Raw genomic sequence first — 15176 nt, forward strand, 5'->3', positions numbered from 1 at the left:
ACGAAATTTTTCCCTAAAATCAGAGATTTCCAACTAGTTCTCCCCATTGATAGAAGTGTTACCTCTGTAATTCAGCCACTACGACTTTGCCCGGTTTAGCGTCTAAACCACGAAACCACCCAATGCCAATCTTTGAAAACATTCTTTCAAAGTTTAACGGCGCCAGATTCTTCATTTTGGATATTAAACAAGCTTTCCACCAAATCGAGCTGGCGGAAGAGAGTCGCGAAATAACAACGTTTGTCACCAATTGGGGTCTATATCGATATACACGACTACTCTTCGGAGTAAACTTCTTCCAAAATTGGATGGAAAGCATTCTTTCGAATTGTGAGAATACGGTGGTCTTCATTGATGATATTATGATCTGGGGAGCTTCCGAAAAGGAACATGACGATTCTCTGAGAAAAACGTTGACGGTTTTGAAAAACCATGGAATCATGGTCAATATGCAGGAATGTAGATTCAAGCAACAAGAAACAACGTTTCTGGAACACAACTTCTCAAAAAAATCGATCTATACTACACTTTCGGGCCCCGCGCAACAAAGAAGAACTGATAAGCTTTCTCGGGCTTGTTACCTATGTTGCAAAATTCATTCCCAACCTAGCAACAGAGAATCAACCTCTGAGAGCACTCCTTAAAGAAACAACTCCATTCGAATGGAATTCTACCCTTCAAAGCTCGTTTGAAGGATTGAAGAACTTAGGTTATTTTGATCCTAAGGACAACACTATTCTGGTTACTGATGCGTCGGGTGTTGGTCTTGGATCAGTACTGATCCAGCAGAAAAACAATATATCTCAATAAGCATCAATAAGTCTATCAGAAACTGAGCTACGATATTCACCAATTGAGAAGGAAGCACTGGGAATAATCTGGACTGTTGAGAGGTTCAGGGATTATTACTTTCTCGGAATTTATTTCACTCTCGAGACAGATCACCGTCCACTTATTTTGTTTACATCAAATTCGCGCTCAACAGCTCGCATAGAAAGGTGGATGTTGCGCTTGCAGGCGATCAAATTTACTTTTGTCTATAAAAGAGGTTCAACCAATATCGCTGATCCGCTTTCCCGAATGACATAACACGTTAACGATAAATGGAAAGAAGAATCGGAAGTCTACATTCGTCGAATTGCCGCATCGATTATAATTGGATAATTGGACGTCAGAAATACTGAAAGCGTACTCAGCATTCCGAAATGAATTATCATTTGTAAACGGGCTAGTCATTCAGGGATCAAAACTAGTGATTCCGTCAACTTTACGGGGCAGAATATTTATTCTAGCCCACGAGGGACACCCAGGAAAGACAGTTATGAAACGAAGATTAAGATCGCTACTAGTGGCCCAAAATGGATACGGACGCTGTGAAGACATGCGACAGTTATCAGTAAAGCACAGCCTATGGTAAGACGACCGCTACCGGAAAAACCATGGCTAGACATAGCCCTCGAGTTTTTGAGTATTGATGGTAGTTGACTATTTTGGCAGGTAGTTGTGCTTGGAGATCATGACTGCCATTACGCCAAAAGAAACCATTAAACGGTTGGTTAAAATATTAGGGATTTGGGGAGTACCACGTACAATTACGCTTGACAATTCCAAACAATCCGTGTCAACGGAATTCAAAGAATTTTGTAGTTCAAATCGAATTCAACTGCATCACACTTCACCCTATTGGCCTCAAACAAACGGTGAAGTAGATAGGTAGAACGTTCCCTTCTCAAACGTTTTAAGATAGGCAATGCTATCTACGGAGACTGGAAGGCTGAAATAAACCCGTATCTTTAAATGTACAATAATCCTGCACATAGAACAACAGGAAAGGTTCCAAGTGAGCTGCAACAGAATCGGAAAATGTTAAATGGTTCAATTATGAATTTTGATCTAAGGTAGTCCAACATGTATATCAGCAAAATCACTGAATTAGGATATCAAATTCATCGTCCTACAAACACTAACGACATCTGTTGTTTCCACTAAGTTGGGCAAACCGCGAACCAGATGGCGGTAGTGAGCAAACGTCAAACTCGAGCAAATCCGATGCGCGCGCCACGAGTGATCGATTGGCCAACTAATGATTATTTAAATTGGCCAGTAAATCAGTGAACGATGAAAATTTCACAAGTGTTATGTCCCATCCCTGTGGAACCTTTATGTAGCTAAGAGTTTATAAATCTACTGACAGATATAAACGCAACAGTTAGACCTATGACGTGCTTCAAGAACGCGGTACGATGAGGGAGCTGGAAACCTCAACTTCTCAGAACCGGCACATTAGGTTCTTCCACATTTTTACTGGTTCTTTCATTTCACTCCTTTGATCGTTTATCGGCAACCACACTGTTGGAGAATAACTTTCGTACACTTTTTTTTTTCATTTCAGGAATGTCCAGGTGGTTATTGTCTATCCCCATATCTGTGCAAGAATGGATCTATTAACGCCGATGGCGTAGACATCATCGAACTACGGTACTGATCAAATATTCAGCTGTCAGTGTCTGGTACGTAATAAATATCATTTTTATCCATTCAGATTAAGTGATTTCGATGACGAAGACCTGCTAGATATAGAGTATGTATCCTTCAATCGCTCGTAGCTATCACAGCACCCACAAAACCAATTGACTCGTTTCCAGTGTAGACCAACAAGACGATCCGTGCGAGGAATTTCTGCAGCGATGCTGTGCAGTGAGTGATGGCGCCCGCATCAAACCAAACCAGCCGAACGAGCCAGAACCAACCGACAATAACGATTCGGATGAACTCTTCGATGTACCTCCTCCAACGTGCGGTACAAACCGCCCGAACGGTTACGTCTTCCGGGTAAACAACAACTCCATTGCTCAGTTTGGCGAGTTTCCCTGGATGGCAGCACTGCTGCAGCGCAAAACGCTTCTGGACAAAGAAACTCTGGAATATTTTTGCGGTGGTTCCTTGATTCATCCGCAAATCGTTCTAACGGCCGCTCACTGCGTGAAGGACTTTACCAATGCTTTGGACACCCTGGTGGTTCGACTGGGCGAATGGGATACGGTCACAGAAAACGAACCACTCAAGCACCAGGCATGTGTCACCACTGATCTCTGATGTTTAATTAAAATAGTTTGATGTCTAACTTGATCAACTTTTAGGAAATAAATATCAGGAAGATAATTCTCCACGAGTACTACCACAATCAAAAGTACCACAACGATCTGGCTCTGTTGATTATGGAGAAACCGGCCAACCTGAACGTGCATATCAATCCAATTTGTCTACCAAACGCGAACGACAATTTCGATGAACAGCGTTGTATGGTTTCCGGATGGGGGAAAGAGAATTTCAATCCGAACGGAAAGTATTCGGAAGTATTGAAGAAAATTGAACTGCCGATAATCCCTCGACCGCAGTGCAAAGAGATGTTTCGTGCGACTCGCCTCGGACCGTTCTTCCGCTTGCACAACAGTTTCATGTGCGCCGGTGGCGATCCAGATGTGGATACCTGCAAAGGAGACGGAGGTTCTCCGCTGGCATGTAAACTCGACGATCATTTCGTCCAGGCCGGCATCGTGGCATGGGGGCTCGGTTGCGGAGGCGCTCGAATTCCCGGAGCATATGTGAAAGTTTCGAACTTTGTCAATTGGATCGGAGACAAGGTGAAACAAGAAGGGTTTTGAATTGTATGATGGCTGAAAAACGATTCTAAAATCATAGATGAAAATAAAATAAATTTTTAAATAAATTTTAATAACATTATTTTTAAATTTTTTGAATAGAAGAAAAAGTTTTTTCGGATAGGTTTCACTAACTTGACACTACGATGGTTATCGTCAAAAAGAGACTAATCAATTTTATTGAATTCGCTTATAAACACTTTCCATGAATGCACTAAATACATTTGTATTGTTGATATTGTTGAACGGTTTTCTGTTTCGTATGTTTCTGTCTCGCTTCTAATATTCGTCGATCAAAGGGGTTCAGACCGAACAGTCGAAAACATGTTAACCAGAACACAATCTTACAATGCCTTCCCTTTTATAGTTCGAAATCTATAACCTAATTAATATCGAGATTTGAAACCGAAAATTACAATTTTTTTTAATCGAATGAATTCTTTAAATTCTGAAAGGTTTAATTCACTTAATATTCATTACAACTACACTAACTGAAACAGTAATTCGATTATTTGTAATACACAAACATTTCTTCATTATTCTTTTTCCGGATGCGAGACGATCTCCTTAGTTCGCTTTCTATACCAACATCCAGCTGGCCCTGTGTCGGTTTTCGCTTTGCTATTGGAGTAGCACAGCCGAGCGCCTGAGGGTGGGCTTCGTTTCTAGACGGGGGCGGCTGTAGTTGGGAGGGCGAAAACCCCTGAAAGGGTTCATCATCAGAATTCGCTCGCCGCCTCTTGGATCCTCGCCTTTCCTCCACCAGACGAAACGCCATCCTGCGCCGACAATCATTCTGTTTAACCAGTCTAATCTGCCCCCTGTGGGCCGAGATCAGATGGTTTCCCAACGAGATCTGGAATATATTTGTAGAAACCCTTTTAATAAATTTTGCTTCTAACCATTTTTCAGTGCTTGTTACTTTGTTATTTCTATAATAAACCCTGTCTCCTGTCGATAAGTTTGAGAAAGGATCTGGATCATTAGCAGTTTGCTGCCTCAAAGAAGGCCTGTGTGATGTTTCCGCTCTGGTTTCAGTTTCAGCTAATTGTTTTTTATATGCATTTCTTGGATTTACCAAATCAAGCATGGTCTTAGGGGCAAGCCAGAGTAAACGCGACGTGCGATGCGACGCGACGCGACAGTGTAATTTGACAGCCTGTTGATAATGATTGTTATTCTTTTACGTGAGTCGCGTCGCGTCGCATCGCACGTCGCGTTTACTCTGGCTTGCCCCTTAGGTTTGTATTTAAAAATTCGTTCTGATGGGAAATCCCCTCCATCTGATAAACACGTATTCCGATAATTAAACAAGAAATAATTTAACCTGTCTGTCAAGTCAAGGTGTTTAAACTCTTGGTCTAATAAAAATTTCTTCAAGATGTCTTTTGTCACTCTCACTAAACGTTCGGCTTGTCCGTTGCTCTGTGGGTGGTATGGGGGGCTCTTCATCACACAAACTCCATGTCTTTCTAAGAAGGAAATAAAACTTTGAGCATTGAACGGAGGACCGTTATCGGTTACCACAACATCGGGTAGACCAAACCTTGCGAAAAAACTAGACAACTTTTTAATTACTTTATCGGCGTCAGTCCCATACTGCATCCAAATCACTTCAAGCCATTTTGAAAAGCTGTCTATTATCAGTAAATAAGTATTCCGCTCGAAGTAGAAAAAATCGGCATGTATCCTACTGAAAGGTCGAGTAGTGGGGATCCAATTTGAGGTAATATTTTTTCCCGGGACAACTGCTGTTTTAAGGCAAATGCTGCAATTTTTTGAATAATCTTCAATATCGGCGTTCATGCCAAGCCAGTAAACGCTTCGTCTTGCCAATTGCTTCATTTTAATAACTCCAACATGATTAGCATGCAATATTTTTAGCACTGCCTGCTGCAGTGTATGTGGAATAACTACCCTCTCTTGGAATAAAAGACAACCGTCCACTAGTTCCAAATCATGATGTTGCGAATACATATCTTTGATTCTCTTATCTATCCGCTCAGGCCAACCATATTTCAAATATCGTATTATTTCTTGCAAAAATGAGTCTGTCTTTGTTTCCTTAGCAACTAATAAAAATTCGACAGGAAGATGCTGAGAGAAATTCAAACTGTTTACGCATGGCACTTCAACGCTTTTAGGAACTTCAATACTGAGCGGGAATCTTGAACAGAAGTCTGCATTACTCATCTTATCGGAGGGCCTATACAAGATTTCAAAATCGTAAATAGCCAAATCCATTACATATCGCTGGAGCCTGGTGACGAAAATTGCATTTCTTCCTGATTTTCCCAAAATACCTAATAGAGGTTTGTGGTCAGTGTACACGATGAATTTTTGGCCATAAAGAAATTTGTGAAATTTCTTTATTGTGGAAACTATTGCCAACGCTTCAAGATGCAGAATTGGATAAGTTTTTTGCGCATGGTTGAGTGAAAATGATGCAAAACATATTGGCCTTTCTGTCCCCTCAATGACATGGGATATCACTCCTCCCAGTCCATAAGAAGAGGCGTCTGCGCAAACAACTATAGGTTGTTTCGGGTCATACAATGTTAGAAAGTTAGCATTGAGTAGTTGAGTTTTACATTTATCAAAAGCATCGTCACAAGAAGCGTCCCAGACGAATTTAGTATCTTTTTTTAGTAGTCTGTATAGAGGACTTAACGTTGCTGAAAGGTTTTTAAGAAATTTGCCATAATAGTTAATTAATCCTAGGAAGACTTTAAGCTGGGTTACATTCTGTGGAATTTTTGCGTTTTTTATGGTAGCTACTTTTTCAGGGTTTGGCGAGAGCCCCTTGTCCGAAATAATATGACCCAAAAACGGTAGGCTAGTCACAAAGAAATTGCACTTGTTGTAATTAACTTTTATATTCGCCTCCGATAAACGCTCCGACCATTTTTCATTTGGAAACAGTTCTTTTGCACATGCCCTTTCTGCTTGCAAAAATAGCAAATGAAATTAGCATATCTTCCTCTGCTAGTAGACCTATGTTCCGCATCCGAACGACCTCTTTGGTTTCTTCCGAAACGATCGAAATGGTCCCTGTTCCTGCTCCGCGATCTATCCATTTTTCGGTAATTATTGAAACGCCTTTCATGTCTAGAATCGCGATGTCCTAATCGGTACCTCACCGAATTAACACTTTCTGAATTTATCGCCCGAGCTCTGGATGAAACAAGATCCCTATTTTTGATTAATTTCTCCGCTGTTTTCAAAAGTAAATTTTCCTCGTTTAGTAACTGTCGTTGCAAGTCTTTATCATAGATGCCATAAATCAATTGATCGCGTATTGCCGAATCGCGGAACTCTCCGAAATCACATTGCTCTGCTAATAATTTGACCGCTAAAATATAGTTCTCACCGGACTCCGATGAACTCTGCACCCGGCACCGAAATTTATAACGTAAGACCAAATCTGACTCTACCCTATCAAATCTTTCCTTTAGTTTTTTTGTTATTTCCGCGTATGTCAAGGTTTTCAAGTAGCAGGATACACGCTTAGATGTGATTGCCTAAAATTAGGTTTTTGTTTAACCTAATATTAGGTAATGGATGTTTACTTGAATAATCGGTAAAAATTAACGATAATTTTCGTTATTTTTTACCAAATTTAAAGTATTGTGCCTTATCGAGTAATGACGTTACTTTTTACCTAAAAATAGTTCTTTATGGACTTTGTTAAAATCGAATCTGTTGCGGCTGTTGTTGCTGATCCAGATTCTAAGAACTGATATTTTTTTGTGGCTTCTCCCAGCTCCTGAGCTTCCGGATTTTTATTAATCAAAAGTAAAGGTAAGTGGACGATTTCGTATGAGACGATTTTTTACCGCACCATTTTCATTTTCAGAAATTGAGAAACTGTTGAATGTTTGCCGCATACGGAACCGCCATACAGTAGACGTTCGATAACTGCAAAATGTTTACTTTTCAGTTAACGAATGCCGTTCGATAATTGCAACGCATTCTAGACGTCAAACGGTTGTCAATCGACGTCAGATGCAATAAAAGTGCATCCAAATGTGCAGCGCAATGCAGCTGTCATTGAGTTTGACACCAGTTTGAAGTTTAGCGGTCCGAAAACTGCAAAACTGTTGCAACTATCGAAATGCAGTTAAAAAGTATTGCAGTTAAATGACTTGCAGGTATCGAACGTCTACTGTATTTTTATCCTGCAGGATTTTCCACCCGTCTATAGTGGGCATCTGAACTTCTTACTCCGTCCCTTCTGGATCCCGAAATCTATCCCTTACGACTGCCGAGGATCCATCCAATCTGACTGACCAAACTTGTATAAAAAATGAGGGTGAGTAGCAGATTGTCATAAGTCGGGTTTGGAACGCAATATTCAGGAACAGTTTCCATTGCAGAAAACCGGAAAATCTGAGACGGAAAACCATCGAAATTCCCCGGAAACACGGAACCACCGAGTTTTCCGGCACAAAGGCAGGCCTGTTCGAACTGTCATTGTTTGCCGTTAATGCATCGAAACTTATCAAAGATTACAGCGTTGATTTCTAGCCTTTTCATAATAAGGCTTCAGTCTTGGCTTCAGCCAGGAATGTACCACACTTTAACATGGGATAAATATTAATAATAATAAAAAATTAAGATTGTTTGGGCTTCCATTTGACATCCCACAGTTCCAATTTCATCCTACCAAAATACATTTGACGTATTAATTCAAATCCGTCTGAACAGGATGAAACTGGGAATGTGAGATAGATAGCAGAATGTTTTTCCTTTTCTTTTGAATACATTTAAATCCGGGAAATGAATTCTATTTCCATTTTTTTTTTCAAAATCAAAATAATGAATAAAAACCTAATTTTCGGTAAAATTTACCGATCCCAAGAGGTAATTTTTATCGTTTTTGCAGTACCAAAATAAAAAATAAAAACCTTTTTTTCGGTAAAAAATAACGATTTTAATCGGTAATTTATAACGATCATTCTTGTTCACCACCATTACCTACATTTAGGTAAACGATGATTACCTACATTTTAGGTATGTGTACTTTAGTTCGATTATCGGTATTTTTTACCGACTTTTAGATTATCCAATCTAAGCGTGTAGAGTAGTTTCAATTCGTTAAACACGGTCATACCACTTAAATTCATGAACAAGTCTTTTTTCTTTTCTTCTGCGATGGAATTTGCAGAGAAAAAGTATTCGAAATGCTCTACATAATTCGAGAAAGATGTATTCGGAATATACGGGTCTACTGTTCCCATCAGCGCCATGTCTGTCACAATTTAAAATGTCTCAACAAAAACTCACAAAAAAGGTAAAAGCAATAAAATGGTTCCGTACCTGCAAGATTACTTCCTTCGCTCCGGCTCAGTTGCGAAGTTTTCCGGCTGTGGCCCCCTAGATCCGTTCTGAAGTTTTGGCTAGTACAACGTCGTACCAGGTAGCCGTAGGACACTTCCACTGCCGATCGAATCAAATCGCCTCAGATTCTTGCAATCCGTCGAAAGTTGTGTCGCTACAATAGCGCAAACACGCCCAAAACAATGGTCAGCGGTTGGAATGGCGTCGCTTGCGACCGGCTATTTCAACAATAAACAAAAAGAAATTCAATCAATAAAAGAATCAATCAAAAGCACACTATAATACAAACACGCGATTATAATACATCTAACTCAAAAGAAATCTTTTCACTTCTACTATTTTAACTCCTTTTGACCTTTACTAACCTTGCCACAAGCTTCCACGATTCGCCGCGTTTCCCGCCGGACGAAATCGGATCTTTATTCCACACGGTCCAGCAAATGCAACTCTTACGGTCCAGTACTCTTCCCTTCGCACAAAGCTTGTCCTCTCCTTCCTTCGATTGTAAATGCCCACAACCGCACCAGATCTGTCCTCTGCTGATCTCTCCGTTCGTTGCTGACTTGGCCAAATCCGTTTTCCACTAATTCCACGTTCACTAAATTACTAAGGTTCACTTTTGCACGCGTAAAAAACTCAATATTTTCCTCGTCGTCACTAAAAGTTCTTTCGGATAGGTTTCACTAACTTGACACTACGATGGTTATCGTCAAAAAGAGACTAATCAATTTTATTGAATTCGCTTATAAACACTTTCCATGAATGCACTAAATACATTTGTATTGTTGATATTGTTGAACTGTTTTTCTGTTTCGTATGTTTCTGTCTCGCTTCTAATATTCGTCGATCAAAGGGGTTCAGACCGAACAGTCGAAAACATGTTAACCAGAACACAAGAAGAAAAGAACATTCATGGTAGAGTAATAAAAATGACAGTTGTGCGTTGCTTCCGTATTGAATGGTGTGCCCTTGAAAACGAGAGTACTTTTAAATTTTGATTCCGTGAGGATTAGGTCTTTAAGGCGAAGCGAAGATACTGAATACCCCATTGGTTTGATGGACCTTGTAGCTGCATGGTGGGCTGTACGAATTCACTATTTTGACCTATTTTACCTCCAAGAACAATCATTCATCTTGGTTTGTTCGGTTGTGTAAAACGTCGTACTGGTCATTTTAAACTACGACGTTATCATAGGTACAACATGTAAGGTAATTCGCCAAATGTTTAACGGCTAATTTTTTCATCTATTGTTGAACGCACGTGCATTTCTTATGGGCATTCAACAATAGGTGAGTAAATTAGCATTTTAACATTTGGAGGATTCAGTTCAATCAAAGTTAATTGCCTTTATGCCGGGTATCAAACCACCTGACTTGGACATTAATTTACTATGTTCTCAAAACTGATGTGAATATGTACATTATGTGGAAGATTTTGATTTGAAAACTGTATTGGAGATAATGTTGGCTTGACAAATAGATTGTGAGTGATTTGACTGTGCGTCCAATTTGGAAATCTCGGGCTCTAAGCCGCTAAGTTGCGAAGGCCAACAAAGATCCTTCGTAGCTTAGTTGATTAAAAGCACCAATCTAGCGTACTGAGGGTCGTGGGTTCGAGTTCCATTGAAGGGGTAGTGATTACCTCCAATACATCTTCCAAATCAAAATCTTCTACATAATGTACATATTCACATCTGACTTTTCCGAACATTGTAAATTTGAAGGATTTTCTCTAATCATCTTTGCCGTGGAATGTGGTCCTTCAATGATTTTGAAACGCTAGCAAACCTAGCGGTGGAAGTCAAGCTTTACTGAACAACGCGAATAAGATAGAACAGCATTACCTGCTTTGAAGTCTTATTCTTTCGCCTTGAATATATAACGGGAGTGCCGTTCGTCGATTGATGATACGCACAAAGAGCCTACTTTGAAAATTGCAGTTTGTTCTACGATGCCTATCTGCACCTATCTGTTTTGTGACGTTATGCTTCCGTTACGTGGTGTCTGAGATGAGATAAGACAACTCGGAGCTGAATGCCTTCTCATATTGTCGGCGTAGCACCAAGTTAGAATTCGGAAGTCGGGACTTCCGAACCGAACTTTCTTCCGAAGTTTTATTTGTCAAACTAATTGATGCGATTTTACCCAGCACTATGAAGCCGGTTCCCAGCTCGTTGGTGGTGCCACAGCTTTGGTAGAAGGTAGCCCCTCGATGCCCGCTTTTCCACACTTTCTGTCCTGTCCAGCAAATTGTTTAGCGCATCTTTAGGCGAATCCAGCGCACTACTTCCGAAGTTGGGAAAGTTGCCTGTATCTGGAGAAAAACTTCGGTATAAAAAGCGGTAAAAATTTATTCCGGATAGACAATAATTTATGCTCGATTCACGCGACGGCCAGTTCCAGTGCGACCATCTGTTTTACACAAACTAAAAATTAACAAGACGAATTAGTCAATTACCTAATGCTGGGCAGTTGAACTGTACACCTCTATTGGTGCTTAGCCAGAATGATGATTTTTTTTACGTATTTCGACCTCAACAGTAAGGCCGTCCTCAGTGTCTCGTCGAGTCAAGTACGAGACACTCATCTCAGCGCGGTGCTAGGATTTTTTATTTATATGAAGCTTTCCAATCGCACTTCAGTATACATTCTGCAACATTGTTGGCATCGGAAAATTAGGCGGTGTTTGGGTGAATTTCGAAACAAATAATCGAATTTTTGAACTTAACTTCGGAGTCTCATATCGGGAACAACTCTCTTAACCGATTAGATGTAAGCTGCAGCCATGGTCAAGTTTCTTAGCATGAAGGATCTTAATTTCAATTTGTCGAAGAAATAAATAATTTTCAATCCTCCCCACAAACTTAATGATTTCAAGCTTACCACAGATAAGCAAGATAGTAAAGCCTATTTTACTGTTGTGGGATTAGATGTAGTAAATTGAGCTTTCTGGACAATTCACAGGCTTTTTACAAAATGAACAAAAATGCGAATGTTAAAAAAAATATTCGATTATGGGCAGTAAGCCAACGACGTATTGAAATAAATAATTTCATCGATAAAGTTACCGATCGTCGTTGTTTCATTCCCGACGCACAGTAATCTATATGTATTATCCCATCAGTAAGACTGTTGGGAATTCCCCCTGCTGGTTTGTAAATATTCATAATCTCGCTGGTGAATGTAATTACGAATTCAGTTTGCGAGTGATCGGTGCAGAAGAAAGTCCTTACCGTCATTAAAAAGCCTAAAGGCTTCAGCTGTATTGTGCGCGATGAAATTGATTTCCTCAGTGCTGGGGATCGTGTTGATCTTCAAATGCAGCCTTCTTGTTAGATGCCAAGATGTATCGTCAGAAGAACAGAATTTGGAGGATATTCTGAAGAAATTTAAGGTAATTTGAATTGATAAAAAACATGTACAGCTGTATTGGTTTTCGAATTTGTATTTATGACGATAATCTTCATAGCCAAAGGATCAAAAATAGGTAGTGCACCTCACACTGTGCATTTATAATGAAGTGCTAACAGACTTTGTTTGCCTTATTTTCAAGGCTAAGCTGTATACAGCGGAAGCATCTTTTCAAGCAATTATTAAAAAACCTGGTGCCTTTCCCGTGCAAAAAAAAAAAAATTCTCAAAAATATTAATGAATTTTTAGCGTGTTTTGCGCTTAAAAAATATTGGTTTGACCATAACTTCTGATCCCATAGCCCGATCTAGCCAATTTTCAATGGTAAACAATGGGACAGGCTGCATGTATCCGCAAGTAGGCCATGCCAAAGCGACCATGTGCCGCTCAAAGCGCACAAGCCCAAGTCTTGGTGTCAGGTGGGACACAAAACAGACCTGACACGACGGCCCTCCGACGAGACAGGAGGTTTGCGCAGGCCCAATAAGCCGACTGGAAAACCAATAACTTTGAACAATATAAGAGATAATACGACTCGATACAATCGTCAAAGACCTAGGCGACGAATAAAGGATCACGATTTGAAGCTTGGAACATGGAACTACGATGAATTACATCCCCGCAACTTCGACGTCGTGGCGCTGCAGGAGATTTGCTGGACAGGACAAAAAGTGTGGAAAAGCGGGCATCGAGCAGCTACCTTCTACCAAAGCTGTGGCACCACCAACGAGCTGGAAACCGGCTTCATAGTGCTGGGTAAGATGCGCCATCGTGTGATTGGGCGGCAGCCGTTTCTTCAACTATAGCATCATCAACGTGCACTGCCCACACGAAGGGAGACCCGACGACGAGAAAGAAACGTTCTACGCACAGCTGGAGCAGACATACGTAGGAAGGGAGGAAATGTATAGGCCGGTCATCGACCCGGATAGTCTGCACACCGTATCGAATGACAACGGCCAACGATGCATAAACTTCGCAGCTTCCCGCGGAATAGTAGTCCGAAACACCTTCATTCCTCGCAAAAATATCCACAAGGCCTCATGGAAATCACCTAACCAAGAAACGGAAAACCAAATCATCCACGTTCTAATCGACGGTAAATTCTTTTCTGACATCACGAACGTCCGCACTTACCACAGTGCGAATATTGAATTCGACCACTACCTCGTTGCAGTATGCCCGCTCTCAAAACTCTCGACGGTCTACATGTACAACACGCGTCGAAGTCGGACGCCGTGGCTTAACATTGGGCGGCTTCAAGACGGTAGACTAGCCCAAGGATACTGCAGCTGCAGCTCCCAACGGAAGCTAGGCGCAGCGCCTCTTGAAGATGGCTGGAGAGATACTCGCCATTGGTAACACCGCAACCGCTTCACTTGGTACGGTGCTACCCGGATCAGAGAAACGACTGTATGACGGCGAATGTGAACAGTTAGTGGAAGAGAAGAATGCAACATAAGCGAGATTGCTGCAACACCGCACGAGGGAGAACGAGGCACGATATAAACAGGCGCGGAACAGACAAAACTCGATTATCCGGAGGAAAAAGCGCCAGAGACGGAGCAACTGTACCACGCTAATAACGCACGAAAGTTCTTGTTGAGAGAGTTGAACCGTTCGCGTAAGGACCACGTGCCACAGCCTGATATGTGTAAGGACATAAACGGGAACCTTCTGACGAACGAGCGTGAGGTGATCCAAATGTGGCGGCAGCACTACGAAGAACACCTGAATGGCGATGTGGCAGACGAAGATGGCGGTATGGTGATGGACCTGGGAGAACGCGCGCGGGACATTATTTTACCGGCTCCGGATCTCCAGGAAATCCAGGAGGATATTGACCGGCTGAAGAACACCAAAGCCCCTGGGTTTGACCAACTACCAGGAGAGCTATTTAAACACGCTGCTGAGGCACTGGCTAGAGCGCTGCACTGGGTCATTACCAAGATTTGGGAGGAGGAAGGGCGATAAGCTGGATTGTAGCAACTACCGCGCAATCACATTGCTGAACGCCGCCTACAAGGTACTCTCCCAAATTTTATGCCATCGACTAGCACCAATTGCAAGGGAGTTCGTGGGGCAGTACCAGGCGGATTTTATGGGCGAATGCTCCACCACAGACCAGGTGTTCGCCATTCGCCAAGTACTGCAGAAATGCCGCGAATACAACGTTCCCACACATCATCTATTCATCGACTTCAAAGCCGCATATGATACAATCGATCGGGACCAGCTATGGCAGCTAATGCACGAACACGGATTTCCGGATAAACCGACACGGTTGATCAAAGCGGTGATGTGCGTAGTTCAAGTTTCAGGGGCATTCTCGAGTCCCTTCGAAACGCGCATAGGGTTACGGCAAGGTGATGGTCTTTCGTGCCTGCTATGCAACATCGCTTTGGAAGGGGTAATACGAAGAGCAGGGATTAACACGAGTGGTACAATTTCCAATAAGTTCGTCCAGCTATTTGGCTTCGCCGACGACATAGATATTATGGCACGCAACTTTGAGAAGATGGAGGAAGCCTACATCAGACTGAAGAGGGAAGCTAAGCCGGTCGGACCAGTCATCAACACGTCGAAGACGAAGTACATGATAGGAAGGGGTTCAAGAGAAGACAGTGTGAGCCACCCACCTAGAGTTTGCATCGGTGGTGACGAAATCGAGGTGGTAGAAGAATTTGTGTACTTGGGCTCACTGGTGACTGCCAAAAATGATACCAGCAGAGAAATTCAGAGACGCATAGTGGATGAAAATCG

The 15176-nt window shown here is 41.6% G+C and overlaps 2 protein-coding genes across 8 annotated transcripts in view; one reads left to right on the plus strand and one right to left on the minus strand.

Annotated features, from left to right (window-relative positions):
- LOC134226369 (zinc finger protein 675-like) overlaps positions 1-15176 on the minus strand; it is a 143769-nt gene that overhangs the window by 121292 nt on the left and 7301 nt on the right. The window contains exon 4 of one of the 5 annotated variants that reach the window (XM_062707107.1): positions 3813-4518. The exons of the other annotated variants lie outside the window; for them this stretch is intronic. Within the exon in view, the coding sequence (XP_062563091.1) occupies positions 4171-4518 (348 nt within the window). The 3' untranslated portion in view covers positions 3813-4170. Of the gene's footprint in view, positions 1-3812; positions 4519-15176 lie in introns of those variants that run through there. 5 annotated transcript variants of the gene reach the window in all.
- The window catches only part of LOC134226370 (phenoloxidase-activating factor 2-like), a 33567-nt gene that overhangs the window by 14082 nt on the left and 4309 nt on the right, over positions 1-15176 (plus strand). The window contains exons 2-5 of one of the 3 annotated variants that reach the window (XM_062707112.1): positions 2393-2478; positions 2543-2581; positions 2646-3072; positions 3141-3744. The exons of 1 other annotated variant lie outside the window; for it this stretch is intronic. In XM_062707112.1, the coding sequence (XP_062563096.1) occupies positions 2393-2478; positions 2543-2581; positions 2646-3072; positions 3141-3665 (1077 nt within the window). In that variant the 3' untranslated portion in view covers positions 3666-3744. Of the gene's footprint in view, positions 1-2392; positions 2479-2542; positions 2582-2645; positions 3073-3140; positions 3745-12190; positions 12397-15176 lie in introns of those variants that run through there. One more of the 3 variants, XM_062707113.1, reaches the window with a different exon arrangement.

This window comes from Armigeres subalbatus, chromosome 3 (assembly GCF_024139115.2).
Source record: "Armigeres subalbatus isolate Guangzhou_Male chromosome 3, GZ_Asu_2, whole genome shotgun sequence".
Lineage (NCBI taxonomy): Eukaryota > Metazoa > Arthropoda > Insecta > Diptera > Culicidae > Armigeres > Armigeres subalbatus.